The sequence below is a fragment of the Danio rerio genome, chromosome 5 (genome assembly GCF_049306965.1).
Source record: "Danio rerio strain Tuebingen ecotype United States chromosome 5, GRCz12tu, whole genome shotgun sequence".
In the NCBI taxonomy this organism is placed as follows: Eukaryota; Metazoa; Chordata; class Actinopteri; order Cypriniformes; family Danionidae; genus Danio; species Danio rerio.
The window spans coordinates 66,910,325-66,930,961 of record NC_133180.1 but is presented as its reverse complement, the minus strand read 5'-3'; the positions used below and the strand labels follow the sequence as shown (position 1 = coordinate 66,930,961).

The following is a 20,637-nucleotide window of genomic DNA, read 5'->3' as shown; positions in this document are numbered from 1 at the left end:
ATGTATGACAAAAACATGATATTGCACTCATTGCTTGTGTAAGATATTGATATAACTTAAAAATAGAGCATCTCAAAATTTAATGTGCTACTTTTTCCTCACAAATAAATTAAACCAATGCCCTAATATATAGCTTGTATGCACTATATTCAAGATCAAACATAATTTTAAACTATTATAAATGATTGTTAGTAAATATAATTCATAGACTATAATTTATGAATGATTGGAGGCTCAAAGACAGCCAAGTCTACAGGAAAATTAAGCTAAACCAAAGCCACAAACAAGATAAAAAAAATGCAGAAAGTCAAGCGAGTAAGAAACTAAAGAGAAAAGGTTTGACAACATTGAGCAAAACAGGCTAATTAAAAAAAAAAAAAAGCCTAAATGCGATGTTTAGCCAAGCGAGTGAACGCTTCCCCTTCACAGTGAATTCCACTGATCGTTCATCATTTTTTTAAGAGGCACTGCCAATGTGCATAGTTTGGTCTTTTGTGCATCTACACAGAAATAATATAGAGTGATGACTCTCAATTGAGCCAAGGATGATGTATCCAAATGAACGCAAGCGGCTAAGTGGGAAGAAAAATGAAAAGAATCAAATGCAGAAATGTCAAGGTAGATGAAATGAAGTGATGCGGCAAGTTGGTGGGTGATAAAGAATGACTTTGGGTGTCGCAAAACGAACGTCAGTGGAATCAATTAAAATCTCAATGTCAGAGATATATATGTACATGTTTCTCTGAATGGCTATATTCACACAAGCAGTGACTGAGACTGACAGCAATGTACCCAAGAAGATGTGTTTTCTGAATTGTCCTGTTCTTATTGAAGTGGCTTGAATGTGCTGTGTAAAATCAAGTGACAGCTGGTACATGAGTGGCTACTACACTTTATTACATGGCTGTCTAAAATATTAGATTCGCTAGTATGTTATTCCCAGATAACAACCTCTTAAACTGATAACAGGCTCATCCAGGTACTTCTAATCATCTTAAGCATCAGTGAATAAGTTACCATCAATATATATGCTTGTCTGTCATGCCACCATCGTGTGACTGAATAATACAATATGCTCCATTCAGTCATTTTTGTTTTAGTCAGTTTTGCTTTTAGGGTGCTTTCACACTTGGTTTAAATGCCTGTACCGAACCCAAGTTCGATTGTCCACCTTCTCGGCTGGTTTGTGTTCACACTGTCTTTTTTCCTTCTGAACCCCGGTGTGCTTACAGATAGCCACTTGCGTCTTTCTGCCACAAAAATAATAATAATAATAATAAAAAATAAAAAAATAAAATAAAAATAAAATACTAAAAACATTCTAAACATCAAGCGATGCCTGGAGAATGCAAGAAGACATTATCAATGTGTTTGCACTGGGTCAGTCCCGCTTGTTGCCAAGGTAATGTTGGGTGAAACAGAGATGAATAAACGTTGTGAAAACGAAATTTTGTTGTACAGCTGACATCAAAGGAATCTGGGTGGGGACAAAAAGTGCTAGTGTGACACCACCCTTAATTAACAAGTTAATAAAAAGTTAATAAACTTTTATGGCTCAGAACAATGTTTGTGTCTAATTTTGATGCTTTGTGGTAAGTAGTCATGTAACAAGAGGGATAAAGTACATCCAGGTTGTTGTTTTTGCAGAATAAAGCATTTCAGTCTTTTACAACATCCCTCTGTCTGGCTTTATTCTGCAATAACAATGACCTTGTTGTACTTCATCCCTTATGAATCATGTAACATATAATACAACTGGAGGTGTTGAAAATTTTGTGGTGTCAGTTCACTTGTAAATTGTGGTGTCAGTCTTACGGTTCATTTCCACTGTGTGGTGTGGCATGGTACGGTACGATACGGGTTACCTTTATCAGGCTTGCATTTTTACTGTCAAAAGGGTGCCAATGGTAAGTGTGGTGTACGTCAGAAAGTTTCTGTGAACGTCATTGTCGCTCAAGAAAATGTCAAAGTAAAGCTGTACAGGTCGTTCACATATCATATGAGAAGCACTTCTCACAAAACAGATGCTTTATACAGATAAAGACTTGTGTATAAATGTTTATTACTAACCTTTCTATGAACATGATCTGATTATAACTGCAGATCAATGAGTAGTGCAAAATAGCCTACTGTAATGTTTGCAATTATATAAAATAAATAAATAAATGCAACATATAAGAACACATATAGACCCTTACAGTCTCTGATATGTTACTAATTACAGAAAAACTACACACAGCATACAAAAACAACACGCAACATATACCCCGCAGTCAGTGCAAACCTCTCATCTGTATCTTTAATTTTTACCAGCACATGTAATCTCTATTAGAAAGTAATTCCTTCATACATAATAGTCCAAAAGGTGATGATAATAGTTAAACGTAGTAGTTTGTTCTTGTTTTAGTTTGCTGAAACAATCATTTGCTCCTTTGTTTTTTCGGGCTTTTCCATCATTTTTTCGTGTTTGTCCATTTCTGAAAGGACCGGATGTCAGAAGCACTTCAATAATCATGCCCTCGTTTTTATCATCAGCTCAAGAAGTTTGTTATTTAAAATATTGACGCGCATTCGAGCTCTCTCTCGAGAAAGTGAAACCACTAGCGCTTTAGACAACCTTGTAAACAACGACAGGACTCAAGGTAGATTCTGATGTTTTTCTTGGCTTTAAGGTTGTTCATCAAGACAACTACAAGGTTTATTTGAGCTCAGTTTGACCATATTATATGTATATATTATTACAGTGTAATGTCTCGGCTGTGTATTTAATGGTGGTTTCTTTGTTTTCATTTTTCTGGCTTGTGCATGAGCTAGTGATGTTTCTCTGTAAACCAATAGCGTTCAGTTGCCTCTGGCTCTGCTTTTTGGTATCCTTTTGTTGTTTTAGGTACCCGTTAGAAAGGGTTCTAAAAAGTGGTACGGTATGGTTACTTTTAGGTACCTTTTGACAGTGGAAACGGCCATAAAAGCGTATCGAACCATACCGTGACATACCGTACCACTCAGTGGAGCTGTATGTGCAGTAGAATAGGAAAAAATGCAAGCTTATGAGACACAAGTTGAACTTCTGTTTTTAGAGGCTATGGATTAAACGTAATGTTTCTTGCATGGACTGATTGTTTTGCTTTATAATACCTTACCAAGCCAATAGTATTATTATGCTGTGCCTCTATGTATTTTTTATTTCTCAAAGTACCAATAGTCATTAAGTTTTATTAATCACTAAGGACCACCCATTTGTCAGCTAAAAATGTTCTTAAAACTTTATTGAAGAAAAAAAAAATCAATAGTATCTTGGGCTGCCTTGTACATATCTGTAAATATTTAAAATTGTGTTTGATGGCTAAACAGCAAGGAAAACTTCTGTGATCCTGAACCACAAACACACAAAAAAGTCATAAGTGTCAGTTTAATTATTATTATTTTTTTGATTGTATAGTTTGGAATAGGATCATATTTGGTCAAAATACACCTATTTAAAAATGTGGCATCTGAGGGTTTAAAAACACTTCAGAATAACCAGGTTAAAGTTGTATAAATAAAGTTCTTAACAATGTATCTGAAAATAGGTTTTGATAATACGTCTTTCTTTCTTTCTTGAAATCGTAACCTTTTAAATAATGTTTATAAAAATTAGCGCAACAAACCAAACCAGCCCGCAGTGAAACAGACCGGACACTTGGCACATTAGCAACAAAGAGCTGGAGAAAATGGAGAGGAGCAGGAGATGCGAGTCAATTCTGTCATATCACTGCCTCTATTACATTGTGCTGCTTGTTTACAGGGGGCTTTTTACATGTCAGAAGAGAACAGAGTAATTGGCTATCCAATTATGAGCCGGTGTAAACCATTTGACATTTCAGATTTATCACGTGTTGCAATAAAAACAGTGTTAGATCTTAATATACTAGAAGCTGTTTGAAGAGAATGTAAGAAATTCATTTGTTGTGGTAGTTAATGCATCACTAATCCAAAGTATAGCTCTGGTGGAATATCCACAAAATGCTAATGCTATGCATTAAATATTAGCTATAGAAAAACTTCAGAGACAATTTTGGATTTAGTGGTTTAATTGGGTATGAGTTTGTGTAAAATTTTACCATTTGTTTTATTCTAATAAGCTCTTCTAATATATAAAAATTCAGTGTTTTAAAGATTTTTCTTTTTTTTTTTTTTTTAAACAGATAATAAAAATGTCAGAATATCAAATATTTTAATTTGCCATGATTTAAACGATCTCTTAACACATTGCAAGTGCAGATGAGTTGACTGATATACGTTTATCAACAGCAGTGGAAGTAGTAGTAGTAAAATTTTTTCTAAAATCATAGTATTTTAATAGCTAATAACCTGTCAAGCATTTCATGAAAGTTCTATAATAAAAAAAAAAGCTTGGTTGACTAGTTTTGGCAAAAGGGTCATGAAACACCAAAACACATTTTTTGAGATGTTGACATATACGTCATATACATGTCCCACGTTGTTAAAAACACTATTAGGACATGAGTATTTCAAAAAAAGTGAAAATTGTTTTTTGTGTTATTTCGAGCAAATTCATTTTTCCGGTTTGAAAGGAAATTTTGAAGCTTATTGACATGATAGCATCACGCAGTTGCTGCAGATTTGTTGGCTATAATCCAAATGTCCTGTTCCACCACATCCCAATGATGCTGTACTGGATTGAGTTCTGGTGACTCTGGAGGCCTTTTGAGTGCAGTGAACTCATTGTCATGTTCAAGAAACCAATCAGATTATTCGCGATTTATGACAAGGTGCGTTATCCTGCCGGAAGTAGTCATCAGAAGATGGGTACACTGTGGTCATAAATGGGATGGACATGGTCAGGTAGGCTGTGGCGAAGACACAATGCTCAATTGGTACTAATGTGCCCAAAGTGTGACAAGAAAATATACCCCACACCATTACACCACCAACCTGAACCGTTGATACAAGGCAAAATGGATTCATGCTTTCATGTTGTTTAGGCCAAATTCTGGCCCTACCATCTGAATGTCTTGTTTCTTGTTCTTAGCTTACAGGAGTGGCACCCGGTGTGGTCTTCTGCTGCTGTAGCCCATTTGACTCAAGGTTGGACGTGTTGTATATACAGTATTTAGAGATGCTCTTCTGCACACCTCGGTTGTAACAAGTAGTTATTTGAGCAACTGTTGCCTTTCTTTAACCTTGAACCAGTCTGGCCATTCTCCTTTGACCTCTGGCTTCAACAAGGCATTTGTGGCCACAGAACTACCGCTCACTGGATATTTTCTCTTTTTCAGACCATTCTCTGTAAACCTTAGAGATGGTTGTGCGTGAAAATCTTAGTAGATCAGCAGTTTCTGAAATACTCAGATCAGCCCATCTGTCCCAAGCAACCATGCCACGTTCAAAGTCACTTAAATCCCCTTTCCTCCCCATTCTGATGCTAGGTTTGAACTGCAGCAGATCGACTTGACCATGTTTGCATGCTTAAATGCATTGAGTTGCTGCCATGTGATTGGCTGATTAGAAATTTGCATTAACGAGCAGTTGGACAGGTGTACCTAATAAAGTGGCCAGTGAGTGTACGTTAATACAATAAGACTACATTTCTGAATGTTTTAAAAGAGTCATGGCATTGTAAAATGAAAGAAACTCAGGTACTAAAGCTGAAACAAAAAGACACAGACTTGACCTTGGATGGGAGAAGATCTCCACAGACTCATTGGTCATGACTAGCTGGCCAGCACACACGAAGCCCAATGAAAATGAATGAGAGTGTATGCCGACCGCACGCCTCCACATTACATGAGGTGATTAATGGCAAACACAAGCCAGGCTGTTATAAATGCTGTATGGCTCTCAGAAGAATATTTTGCATTTGTTTATTCCGCCTTGGCTGTAAACAAACAAGACCGTTTGGGAGACATGAAATTTAAGGGTGACGTTAAAATAATCTCTCGCAGAAGTTAGTGTAGTTTTAACACAGATAGAGGCATTTTAAATAACTTTGACTAAAAGAAAGCTATGCAAAGAGAGTGTTGCTTGTATTACCCCTTTAGATTATTGCAATTATTTACATTATAAATCCAACCTCTATTTCATCCCCAAATGGTTCAAAATATTTCTCTAAAGTGGCTTCTGTTCAACTCTAGAATTATTTATAAAAATGTAATCTTTGTGTTTAAGTCATTACATAACCTACCATCACCATATCTTTCTGAAGGGATCTTTATGTATAAACCAAACATCTATGTATAAACCAAATAGATCTCTAGACCAAGTGTAATGGATTTGGCCAATCACACAAGCAATTATTTTGCTTTATTTAACAAATAATGCACCATCAACTTCTCCCATCCAGAAAGAGAGCAATGGTTGGTGTGTAATACGATTATTATTAAACGAAGATATTAAAGACAGAAATGAATGTGCTGACAAGGTCATGCTCCTATACAACTTGCTTAAAATGTATGCTTCTTTTCATGTAATCCTTTATTCTCTCTATGAGTGTAATCAGGTGTTTTGCAACACGTCTCTTGCTCATGTATTATTATTATGTGTTTTAATAAAGCTGCAATAAATGTTAAATGCTACCACAGCTAAAAAAGATCATAGACAGTTCATGTCTATGTTCATGTGCAACATATTAACATTTTAATAAACTGTAAACATTTGTTCATCAGCTTTATCCAGAATTAAATGCAAATCCTTAAGCTCACAAAGCTCCATAAAATTTCCCTTGGCAAGGTAACTATCTCATTGGTCAACTCGGCTCTTAAAGGTGTTAAAACACAACACTTATAAAAAACTGACAATCAAGACCGACCCCGAGGACAGAGCCCAGAGAGATAGGGAGAGAGAGAGAGAGAGAGAGAGAGAGAGAGAGAGAGAGAGAGAGAGAGAGAGAGAGAGAGAGAGAGAGAGAGAGAGAGAGAGAGAGAGAGAGAGAGAGAGAGAGAGAGAGAGAGAGAGAGAGAGAGAGAGAGAGAGAGAGAGAGAGAGAGAGAGAGAGAGAGAGAGAGAGAGAGAGAGAGAGAGAGAGAGAGAGAGAGAGAGAATACATACAGTTGAAGTCAGAAGTCAGAGTTCTTCAGTTCCAGCTCAGGACAGCGCATTCTACTTCAGATTCAGCGAGCAGACGTGGACCTCACTAAGATGGGATAACAGCCAAATGTTCCCATTTCCGATACTTTTCTTTCTTTCCTTTCTATTGAGAGTCTATTTAAGTTAAGGCTCTTCTAGGTTGATGAATGTGCAAGATTTCACAAGAATAAGAAGATGTAAGGCCATTGACTGCATTGGCCTAAATAAAATCCAAAACAAGAGTTCACAGGTTCTGTAAAAGCAAAAGTTCAACAATCAGCGTCAAAAAAACACCGCAATGACACTCTCCAGGGAATGCTAATGCTGATTTAAATTAACAATCAAATATGTTCAATAAATTGTATTTTGTGGTAAAGGGCCCAAAATGGCTCTGTTGGTGATAAATGTTGCCAACCTATTTGAAGACTGATCAACAAAGATGATTGAAAACACCTCAAAACAGGCCCAAAATAGTACAATCTCTAAACTAGTGTCTCTACAAGACTACAATCAAAGAGTCAAATTCGACAACTTTCATACAGTTGTAAGGATTCCCAGCTAGAAGACAAATAATATCAGAAAATGACAGCAAACCCACCTTAACTACGTGGGGCCCATAGCTATGAAGGTAAAAAGCTTTAATTTGTTCCTTTTATGTTGTGCAATGACATTTGAAAGTTTTATCATTTACATGGAGGGCAGGAAGATAAACCGCCTCATGCTAAGCTTGCAGAAGCCTGTGAAGAGACAACAGAGAGGAGAGTTCTTATCTCTGCAAGTGAGTGGTACAAATTGGAGAGCGCTCGAGCAAGTCCTACAATATTATTGGAATAATGAGGGCTATTTATTCTTTGAAAGTGGGAATTTAAGTTGCTTTAGAGAAAGGAGATAGAGAACAGAGATAGTAAGGTGGACAATGAAAGCAGCTAATTGTGACACGCAATGTTCCCTCAGCTAAAAAAAGACTCTTCGTAAACAAACAGGACATTGATCAGAACTGAAAACATAATGTAATTTATGGCCAAATAACAGCCTAAAATATATGGGGTTACACTTAAAATTCTTGACTTATTAGCACATGTATAATGTGCTTAATTATTGTATTTTCATACTTTGTTAATGATTTACTTTTAATGAAGAATTTAACTATTTACAAACCAGTTATTTAGAAGTAGCTGGTGGTTTTTAAGACCTATTAAAGTGAATAAACTATTATAAATAATTTATATTATAATATTATATATTATATTATTGTAATATTATAAATACTACTTTAAATATTGTTCAGTCTTGTCTTCAGGATCTAAGGTTTGTTTTAAATGTAGATAAATCTATATTAATGACTTTTACAAATTTTCCCAACCCTTTTGTAGAACAAACCATTAATTACCACCATTTATTACAGCGCTCTGAGGTTTGTTACAGGCTGTCGTAGACAAACTCACCATTGTGAACTGTGTGCCAAAGCTTAGTGGCCTTCTTTGAATGTGAGACTGTACAACCACTGGATGACTTTGGTCTGAAAGGCTTTTCTGGGTCTGGTGCCTTTATACCCAAGTTCCCTTCTTCATAGGTCAAAAAGCCAGTATGCCCGACGTGCAAGTGAATATTATCTTTTGACTGTTCCATGGGTTCAAATAGAAATGGGGAGGCGAGAGTTTTGTAATGCCGCCCCCTCATCCTGGAATACTCTTCAGTCTGAACTAAAAATGTCTGAGCTCACTGTATTTTTTAATATTATCTTTACATTTTAGGCATATAGTTTTGTGAGCTCATCTAAAGCGAGGAAGGCTATTTATGCTTTGCAAATCCCTTATAAAATGAGAATTAGCCTTAAACACTGGATTCAGAAGTGTGATTACATCTTAAACTAGAGTACCTTAAATACACCATCTGAAGTTTTACAAAAAAGTTTCTATGAGGTTTGGCAGTCTTTTCTATCCTACATTGAATGCTCAGGGGTTACTATATCCTAATGCCTAGTTCAGACTGCGTGATTTTAGCCCTGATTTTGGCTCGCCGACAGGTTTTGAGAAATCGCAGACAAATGCCTGAAATCACAGGCAAATCGCTGCTCGTGCACGTGAGTGACAATCACACAGTATGAACGATCAAAGACGCCATCTGAGAGAATCGCCGATGAGTCGCCGATGCCTGTGAGATATTTGGCATGCTAAATATCTGGAGCTGTCGGCGATTCAAATCATGCCGTGTGAATTAAGTTTTGACTGAAAATAACATCAGCCATCGCCTACAGCCAATAAGAGAACAGCATTCACTTGTGTGTGCGTGTGTGTATACCTGCTGCAGGCCAGTGGGAGGCTGGGGGAGAAGTTAAAAGCGCTCTTTTTCGGTTTATTTGGACCCACGAAATGGAGGAAAAACTAGAGGAGGTTTGACAAGGCTCAGGAGCAATCGTGTCTGTTTGACGTTTCATACAGAAAGAAATTAGTTTATTATCAACTTAAGTTGAGGAGAAATGTCTAATTCCCTTTAAACCCAGGTGAGCAAACATGTACATGTTCTACCCCATTAAAGGCTTCTTTCTCATTATGTAGTTAATAACAAAAGATATACTACATGTTTTTGGCTGTGAGACGTAGTTTGGACGAAGTTGTCGGCGATTCTCCCTATAGTAAAGTCATGCAATGTGAATGTCCATGTCGCGGAACCATCTTGCAGTGTAAACAAAGCAGCGACGAAACGCTAGCCCAGATAGTCAAGCAGTGTGAAAACATCTGTGACACGACTAGTTTGAAAATCATGCAGTCTGAACTCGGCATAAGTGAAAGTTCACTCCAAATACATTATTTCACCCACTTTCTTCATGGGGTGTGAGTATAGCTGCGTCCCAAATCGCATACTTATGCACTATTCTACGCCATTTTGTAGTATAAATAGTGTAAGTAGTGTGTTCACACTGAAAACTCTAAAAATAATAAGTGCACTTTAATTACCCGGATGATGCACTCATTCAGCCGCTAAAATGAAGTGTGTAATGATGGACACTTCACGCACTCAACGACCGCAGGTTTGCGGAGGGGAAGGGGCAGAGCTATCGGACGCACATGTTGAATAACTTTATTTATTTTGGATGGTGAAAGCAAAATTCTCCTACGAGAGTGATTATAGCGCCTCCCGATTGTGAATGCGGCAATACTCACGGTAGGTTTTATTTGATAAGTCGGTCGTTTATTTCACTGATTTGGCAACTGTCAAACGTCATCAGGGAAACGGTTTGAATTTCCGTTTAGTAAAAAAACATTAGTGTGCCATTTGGGACGCCACTACAAACATATAGTATCCTGTTGAGTGTGTAAGTGCATAAGTACATAGTGCATGAGTGCATAGTGTATAGTGTGCCATTTGGGACGGAGCTTATGTTTGTAGCTATGCATATGTTGTTCAATATGTGTGTTGTGTGAAAATTTAATACTATTATCAATCAATAAAAGTATTTGAATAATAATACAAAATGACAATAAAACCCTGTTATGTTCTAAACAGGAAAATGAAATAAAAAAAATGAAATGAAAATCTTTCTTGAAATAAAAATAAAATCTTTGTAATTAATCTAAAATACAAACAAAATGTCAAAATACAACAATATTTTATTAAACAACAATTTAACAATATGATTAAGTGTTATTTAGCGGTAGAGTACAGTAATTTACTTTCATTTTATTCATTAATCTTTGCACTGTAAATGATTAATTTCTCAACCTACCACCGGTTAGTACATAGTAAACAAAATCATTACGTCAACCGGGATCTTCAAAAAAAAAAAAAAAAAAAAAATGAAAACCAAACATGTGGTTATACCGGTGGCTAAATAGTTACACCTTAACCATATTGTGGCCAAAAAATCTGTACCCAAAAGTGAAAGATAAATCTGAAAATGAAAGATAAAACTTTTGGGAACTTCTCCAATTGTAGTAATGGTATACATACATCCTAACTAATGTGTACAAGAAAGTAAACATAAGTAAATATTAAGCAAAAGGAAGTTGTAGTAATTAGGACTAGCTGCAAATAAACCAATCCCCATTCAGAAAGCCAAGTAAACAAGTAGAGAATATTTAGGCACTCACTCAGTAAGGTTCGGCTATGGTCAATGACCTCGTCCTCCAGACCAGGGTTAAAACTGCTGCTGCTGCTTTGCTCGCTGACCAAACTGGATGGACTTTCAATATGAACGTTGCCTCGAGTTGGACTGGTAAAGCTGGATTGGGGTGTTTGAACCTGGCCTCCACTCGATTCTGAATGTTAAAATATGTTTACAAAATAAATAAATTATAAATTCAAATGTAAAGCTTAAGTTAGAGGATTTTTGGGGAAACCTCTAGGGTAACAGTCATTATATTTGTACAATCCATACAATAGTGTCTACAAATTCACTAATTTGTTCAAAATGTCTGTTTATTCTAAAAAAAAAAAAATGTTTATATTGAGACTTGTGGAGCTGTACATTGATGGATTTGCTCTTCAGAGTTTGGACTTTCAACAGTTAAATTTAAGCCAAACTGAACTGAACTTCAACTCTGAAATCTGGACTGACACAATTTCAATTTAGTAAAACTCCTATGTTAAGCTGCAATTACAATCTACATTGTAAAAGCAATATAGAAATAAACATGAATTAAATTAAAAATTAAATTGAATATTATGCCTCAAGTCACACACACATATTCAGTAATACTAGACTTTAGGGGGCTTTGTGTATTTGATGTGAAGAATGGTAGACCTAAAAGGAGGAGTTGTATTGGTTTGTGTGGGTGGGAGAATGTTTGTGTGTGTTTGTCAGTATTTGACTATGAATTGTGCATTACCAGAATCTCTTCTTTGATTGGTCTCTGAAGCGAAGGTCTTTCTGTCACTGCTGCATTCACTGAGCTCAGCATCACTGCCATCACTTTCACTCAAGTAAACTTTGGAGATGGACAGAGAGAGAGACAGAAAGACAAAGAATGAGACTGTGATTAGAATTAGACAGCTAAAGAGAAATGGTTGATATAGCATAAGATATATGCCCTTGTGTAAGTACATACATGCTCAAAGATGAACACTTGAAAACTCATTGCAATAGTCATTACTTGTTTTCAATTAAAAGCCTGAATAAAATAAAGTGATCATTTCACTTCAGAAGGCTTACTTTAAACCACTTGATTCATATAGAATTACATATTAATCTCCTTACTAAATTTTTTTACTTAATTTTGGGAAATGACATTTCAGGGACAAAACCACATTAGATTTAATAAAAAAATATACTAATTTGTGTTGAACAAACATCTTATGGTGTTAGAAAGATGTGGGTAAGAACATAATGACGATAGAATAATAATGAACTAACCCTTGCTTCAGATATTTTATGAAATAACTTTACTATAGGTGGCAAGGTGAATACGCTGTGTAAAACGCCATGGTGTTTTATTCCGCTGTGGCAACCTTTGAAATAGAGACTAATCCGAAGGAAAATTATTAAATTAATAAACTTTACTGTACATTTCAGTTCAAATCAGTAGAGCTTACTGTTTTTTTTTCATAGCATAGCTGATGGTAAAGGAACCAGAGAAGTTATTATTATTATTATTTTCCTTCAAATAAAAATTGTGGAAATTGAATTTATAAAACAATAAAATACAATAGATTCATTTAAATAGACATTCAAAGTACAGTATGACATTTACATAAACTTTATTTTCTTTTTACTGAACCAGTTCATTGAAGTGAAAACACTTCAAGTTCCTTTACATCATTACAACATTGCAGGTAACATCGTAAACAATGTAAACAACAGGTCTTTAGAAGAAACAATGACATAAACAAGTGAATGACTATTCATAATTAATGTTCAATGGAATTTTGTTCTGAGGACTCTTTTCTTTAAAAATAAATACTTAAATACTCCATATCTAATAAGCATTTTCTGTACAACTTACACAAATTTAGCAAATACATTTTTTTATAAGCTTCCCATTGAAAAACAACTAGCTACAATGGCTGCTTGAGAGTTGAAGCTTTAGACTGATGTATAGTTTGTCAAGATTACTCATGTTCCTTTTAATGTAATTATTCGTAAACACTGAAATGTGCAAAAACAGCGCTTCAGTGCATCCACGTTCTAACGTTGGCTAAGAGGATGATAATGTTTGTCGCCACTGTTTAAATGAGTGATCCCACATGCCAAATAACAAATGACTGACTACAAAGTAGTAAAAACTAAAAGTGAATTGAGTAATAGCTGATCTTTAAAATTGTATGTGGAGAAGGCTACTTTCAATGACCTTTATACTTTGTGGTCGTGCTGGGATAAGATGAGCATGCTCCTTCAATCTCTTGTTAAAAAAAGAAAAGAATTGCCACAACATGCGCAATCGATTCTCAAAATTGACAATAAAGTCAGAACAAACACACAACACAGAAAATTCTTACACATAAACAGAGCACATGGTCTACCCATAAACTCCCAAATCCACAACCAGTCAAATTTAAAACTTTAAGACCTTTTTAAGACCATGAAGAAGTAAATTTCAGACATATAAAGGGCTAATTGCTAAGGATTTTTTCAGAAAAAAAAATCTAATTAAGTTATTTCTTAGCCACATATTTGAAATAATGTGTCAATACAAGCAGACCTTAGATGTTTACACTACATGTAGTTTTTTTTTAACATAACTTTTAAAAAAAAAAAACATTTAAAAGCTAAATGTATGCAAAACAGACTGATATAATATTGGTAATGAACAGTTTTGGTAATAAACGAAAATAAAATTAAAAATTAAAAATTAATAAAAGAAAATTAAGACCCATTTAAAATTATTTAACGCCCGCAAGACAATATTTCAGTGAATTTAAAAGGCACCTATGATGAAAATTATCTGTTGAAAATCTGAAGTGTTTGGACAGAACTGTGTGTAGGTATGGTGTGTCCACAGTCATATTGGGGTGATATAAAGACAACAAGTCTCTTTTTTATTTTCTGACATTAAAAAAAGGATCCAAATCCTTATTTTGAGGTTCACCGCAACGTAATGTAGGAGTGCAGTTTCTCAGCCCACCCGACTGATTGACAGCTGAGTATTAACATGTATAATCATATCAACAAGATGGAACGTGTGCAAAGCAACCGGGATTGAAAGATCTGTTCAGCGCTCTGTGATCATCATCAAATGTGATCAAGAAAGAGTTTTACAAGTTTTTTTTTTTTTTTTTTTAACAATGCATGTGTGTAATGAATTACAGCGTTTTATTTTATCACCACTCTGGTTTGTGGACATTAAATCAGGTATATGTTGTACATTAACATAACTGATATCCATACAGCAGTGGATATTAATATTTGTCCTGTCACATTTGCATGCAAAAACACTGCAAAGTTAAACATGCGTGCAATGTGTATGTGTCCGCTGTGGTTGGTTGTGTGTGTGTGTGTGCGTGTGTGTGTGCACGTGTTTTTGTGACATATCAGGACACAAATCTGTATAATGACATAGGTATGACACAGGTATTACAAAAAGGAGGTGAATTATGAGGTCATTCTCAAAATGCTTATAAATCCTACAGAATGAGTTTAATCAGAGAGTAAAGCTGCAATCATTCTCCTGTGATGGTTGGGTTTAGGGGTGGGGTGGGGTGAGGGCAAAATAACATACGGTTTGGACAGTATAAAATGAATGGAAACCTATGTAATGTCCCCACTTTTCACAAAAAAGTGTGTGTGTGTGTGTGTGTGTGTCCGCTGTGTGTGTGTCTGTGTTTGCATGTGAACTTTGTAATGTCATTGTGTGTGACTCATAACTCCACAACAAACACATCAAATAAAAATAATAATCATTGGGAAAGTTTTTACTGTAGTATTTCTCACAAACGTTACTTGAGATCTGCTTCCTTCATGTATGTCACTATGCTGTTTATCTGACACAGCTGAGGCGGAGAGTGAGGCACACTCTGACAGGCATGTGGGAACGGTGGTTGAGGAGAACTAGCATTAAAGGCACAGGCCACAAAAAGAGCTACAATGTGTTCAAAGCAGAAAATGTTAATGTCCTGAAAGGTGTAATAAATAATCTGATGGGTGTTTTGAGCTCTGGAGACACAAAAAAACGTATGTTAAATATTGAAAAAGCGGTAAAATAGGTGCCCTTTAAGATTTTAAAAAACATCATCCAACTGAAAGATTAAACATTCATTCTGGACATCCAAGCTGCAAAATGGCTATAGGGCAGTGCAAGAATTTAAAACTGCAAACAGAAAGCAGAACAGAACATGAGGCGAAGAGAGATAGTGACAAATAAGTCTGCATCTACAATAATATTAATTTCTTCATTCCACTGTTTCTCCTTTTATTTTCAGAGCAGAGGCAGGTAAAGAAACCGTGAGGAACGTCTAAGAGGATTCAAATAGACGTGGACCTTTGACAGTCTTTCCAAAGCCTTCATCATCTCAGCAGCACATGCTTGCCCCCGATCAGCAGCTTGAGCCCAAGCTGAAAATTAATATTTTTTTTATCGGAGAGAGAAAAGGCAAGCTTCGGATCAGCACCGTTCTGCCTTCCAATTTGCTGCACCCCATCTGCCATGGTTTCAATCAGAGGAAGGAGGATGGAGGTACAGCGTTGTGGAGTGTGTGTGTGTGCACAAGAGAGAGAAGCCTGGACTCCTGTTACAGACTTTCTCTTTACCACCCGTAGGACACCACCCGTCCCTCCAATCTGGCTTGATGAATTCAGCAAATTCTGTCGTCATACTGAATTGCTGTTACACGTACAAACACACATCACTTGATTTGCTTTGATCCATCATACATCAGGACACTTTTTTGTGTGTTTTTGTGGCTCTAGTGTGTGATGAAAGTGTTTGAGAAATGTGAAAAGACGAAAATAGTTTTTAAAAAAGCAACAAATCTAAAGGCTCCACAAATCTAAAGGCTCCAATATACTACAAACAAAGTTATTTGTAAAGTTATTTTTAAATTTTTAGCATTTTATGAAAAAATTAGTCATTAAAACTATAATGTTTAGAAATGTGGTAAAAAAAGCTTTCTGATAAACAGAAATTGGAGGAAACGATATTCAGGAGGGCTAATAAGTCTGACTTAAACTGTATGTATAGTCAGTAGTGTAAGGCTTGAAGCTTACGCTGCTATTCTGAACCATACACTGTATAATATATGGACGTAGTGTCTGTGACGTCACCCAGAGGTTTATGAAGAGCGCAAAAGAAGCCACAAGTAGGTGCGGCTAATCGTCGCCATTTTGTTCGCACATCATCGCACTCATGGCGGGATACCAAACAAGGGCAAAGAGGGGGAGAGTGAGCGAAGCTACAGCCACGTGATGGATTTTTGCTTGGATCTGGCTTTAGACATACTTTACTTTGGGAAAACGCTTTATACATTATCACCTGCGACTCGTTTGGGTTCTGACCACATGTGCTTGGCTGTACACTAGAGTAATACACAGAGCCACTAAGCATTGTTCTTATGGCGTTTTTCTACAGGAGGAAAACGCAAATTACTTCCAAACACGTAAAATATAGTCTGTGTTAGTAAATGCAAGACTATTGATGACATCTATAGCATAACACTGTATAATAACACTTCAGAAGACTGTTCTACAGCCCATAGCTAATCAATCTGTCAGATTCTGGAGTGCATTACAGCACTAAAGAACATTACAAATGATAAATGATCTTAAATAAACAAATGCATTAATAGAGATGGTTTACAAGAATATAACTTTACTCGGAGGCCACGTGAATGGTTTGTGAGCCCAACTAAGAGCATACAGCATCCCATATCATCTGATAATTGTAGGAAATAATCCCAAAAGGCAACTGACTGTGTAAAGCCACATAAAACAACACAAAAATCAAGTGGTCACGCCCTTAATTATGCAAACTTAATATAACCTAATATAAAGGAAACTGATGAGTTATAAAAAAATTCACCACCCTCACAGTTGTCATAAAGAGTAATATTAGCTGTATGAACCAAAATCGTTCTTTGTACCAGGCTGTAAACACATTTTTTTCTGTTGTAAAGTTGGCCATTCTAACAGTGGGCTCAATTAAACTTTGCTCTGTTTTGGAGCCAGGACTAGCGGAATTTTGATGAATTGCAGTTTAAGTTACTTCTGTATTGGCCTCCCGAGGGAGAGCGGGAGGTTGCCGCTTGTTCTGAACCAGTAATCGGAAACAGAAAGCAGTTGAAGGTTGGCATGTTTAAATCATTTATTTATGTTATTCCTTTGTAAATAATCTCCATAAAGTTGTTATCATCATTGATAAAGAGAAATAATCTCAACGCCTTAAAGCAGGCAAAGTTGTTTATTAAGTTAAATGTTTAAATATACAGACAGTAGAATAAAACAAACTAACATACTGTATAAAGAAATTAGCTGTAACGTGCACTGCTGAGCAACAAAAACGCACCTGTGTGCCGGAGAAGCAGAGTAAAAGCCATTGTCCCAGATCAATCATTACCTTTCCATATTATATCCTGAGCGAAGCATTGTCAAACATGAGTGAAAACCAACCCCCAAAATCAACTGAACATAAGTGCAAAGTTGAGGAGATCGGGGAGTGAGAGAGAAAAACAGTAACATTCTCTCCTCAGGCCATGACTCAACAATAGTACATATATTATATTAAAATACAATCAATCTATGTCTCTGTTGATTTCATCACTACAACAAAGTCATAAACAAAGTTATATGAAGGAAGATCACAAGCAGATTAATTGTGTATGGTGAAAAGCACATGGTTACTGTAAGCAAATGGTAGAGATGTGCATTGGAGCTGTGATGAACTCTGCCACGCCAGGAGGACCCATCCCATGCTTGGAATGTCTCAGTAGTCCTTCATTAGCATAGAAGGAATAGTATATAATATTTTCTCAGCTTACAGTAGTTAATAGTTCTATTTCTTCTCCAGTATATAAGACTAAAAATAGCTCTTACATCCAGTGATGTGTTCCTTTTTATGATTATGTTTATTTAAGTAGCAACATGGTCTTGTAAGACACGACATTTCATTCCACTTTGTTCCTGCACGTAGTGGAATAACAATAAATCTTGACTTGATATTGTACAGTCGCCTCCTGATACTCAGAACATTTGTTTACATTACTAGCAATGACAGGCGAGTTCAGACAACAAAATAAAGAGAAACTAACCTCAACCAGAGACTGCAGTACTTCAGCTAATACTACCCTAGACTTCTGAAATGTCACTAGACTTAAAGTAAAGGTCTCTGCAAATATGAAGTGATTGTTTATTTTCAATCAAACAGAGACAGGCATCCACAGGGCTTCAGTCATTGAATGGGTAAAATTAACGCACAGTCCATTGTTTTGTGTATCTTTAGCTCAGTCTTTCTTTAACAATAATATATGGTTTATGAAAGACAATTATTAAGGAGATCCCAAAAATTCCTGTGAGAATGGTCAGCCTGATCTTACGAGGAAATTTATCTATTTTACGTTTTGTCAGTTTAGTGGCTAATTTGTACAAATTCATACAAGTTCAGTGGTAGGAAAATGTACGAAAGGAGGCGTGGCACCAAACATCACTTTTAATCCCAACCGTCATTGGGGAATAAGCAAATCGTACTAAATTGTACAAATGAGAACATACGAACTCATACAAATTAGCCACTAAATGAAAAAGTTACGAATTGCTGTGAGATTGTGTTGGACTGGTAGCAGTAATTTAGTTCACAGAAACGAAAGCAAAGAAAAAACTTCAAAGAAATACAATGCGACAGAAGTTAGACCAACTTAAGGCTGTACTTCTACAGGCCTTTACTTGTCAGAACATTGGATTGAGATCTTTTTGGCGAACTGATATAATAGCAAACATTATAATTATTGTCTAATACAGATAATGATCAGATTCCAGTGTAGTTTTTATTTTAAGGGCCATGTAACCCCCCTGTTTCAGCAGGGTTTTTTTACACCTCTACTTTGGGAAAAAGTCAGGAAAGTGGGCGTGTCCAGCTCTGTTTAAGGGGGCGTGTCGGAGGAGCAAAAGAGGGAAGGTCTGGAAGGAAGTACAGTGAAGGACAGTGACTGTGTTTACATGGACATCAGTATTCAAATTATTTGACAAATTATTAAATGGTGGATTTTAACTCCAGTTTGGCTCTTTCATTCAGGAACCTCATCCGTGCCCCTCGTGACAAACAAGATATTTAATTCGAGGAGCTGCTCTAAGCGTGTATTTTTCATGCAATGTTTGTTACCGCACGGTTAATGAAAGAAGAAAAACCCGCATTTGCAAAAAGTACTAGACTTGGGTTCAAGTCCAATGTAGAAATCTGGAAAAATGAAACCCATAAAAAGCAGAGTGAGGACTCAGTAAAAGCACATGGCCGCGAAGGCTTTTCTCTTTTAGTTCGCATTTGAAAACACTATCAGTTTTATTTAGGGAAAAAAGAATATGGGTCAGTTGATATCAAGATTATGAATGACGTCAAGCTAATTGAATTCGCTCACAGATGAGCATGAGAAGGACATTAATATGCACAGAAATGTACACAGCGTTCTCTGGTCGATTTACGAGAAAGCATGTATGAGGAAACATGCCCCAGTAACATATTTGATATTACAAGGTGCCCTCAAGTGGATTTGTAAAATTAAGACCAACAAGAAAACGAAAACATAGCCTAGGGTTCATATTTTTCAGTTCTCAAAAATGCATTGGTTATACACTTGTCAGTGTGGTGGATTGTGCGATTGATCGAGTGTACCTCAAAATGTCCACTGTGGTTTTGGACAACAAATGAACGATTCCTTAAATAGTGCAGTATTGAAAGGGATAGTTCCCCCTAAAATGAAAATTTACACACTAGTTACTCACCCTCAAGTGGTTCCAAACCTTTGTGAGCTTCATTATTTTGCTGAACATTATGAAAAAGATATTTTGAAGAAAACTGAAAACATGTAACCAATAGTGACTTCCATAGTAGAAAAAACAAATACGATGTAAGGCAATAGTTATAGGTTTCTAGCTTTCTTAAAATATCTTCTTTTGCGTTCAACAGAAAAAAAGAAAGGTTGAAACAAGTACAAGTAAACAAAGACAGCATTTTCATTTGTAGGTAAACTGTGCCTTTAAGAGTATACACTACTTGACAAAAGTCTTGTTGTCGATCCCAGTTAAGAGCAACAAATACTAAATTGACTTCTAAAAAAATGACAGAAGGAAGATTTTTCTGATGAGTCATCTGTTGAACTGCATCCCAATCATCACAACTACTGCAGAAGACCCACTGGAACCCATATGGACACAAGATTCATAGATAAATCAGCCAAATTTGGTGAAGAAAAAATTATAGTTTGGGGTTACATTCAGTGTGAGGGCGTGCGAGAGATCTGTAGACTAGATGGCAACATCAACAGCCCGAGGTATCAAGACATTTGTGCTGCCCATTACATTACAAACCACAGGAGAGGGTGAATTCTTCAGCAGGATAGCGCTCCTTCTCATACTTCAGCCTCCACATTAAAGTTCCTGAAAGCAAAGAAGGTCAAGGTGCTTCAGGATTGGCCAGCCCCGTCACCAGCATTATT

The 20,637-nt window shown here is 36.2% G+C and overlaps 1 protein-coding gene across 12 annotated transcripts in view; it reads right to left on the bottom strand.

Moving 5' to 3' along the window:
- doc2b (double C2-like domains, beta) overlaps window positions 1–20,637 on the bottom strand; it is a 411,729-nt gene that overhangs the window by 289,911 nt on the left and 101,181 nt on the right. For all 12 annotated transcript variants that reach the window (XM_017356366.3, XM_073951541.1, XM_068221539.1 and 9 more), the window contains 2 exons: window positions 11,895–11,993; window positions 11,157–11,324 (listed from right to left, as the gene is read on the bottom strand). In XM_017356366.3, coding sequence (XP_017211855.1) covers window positions 11,157–11,324; window positions 11,895–11,993 — 267 coding nt within the window. The remainder of the gene's footprint in view (window positions 1–11,156; window positions 11,325–11,894; window positions 11,994–20,637) is intronic.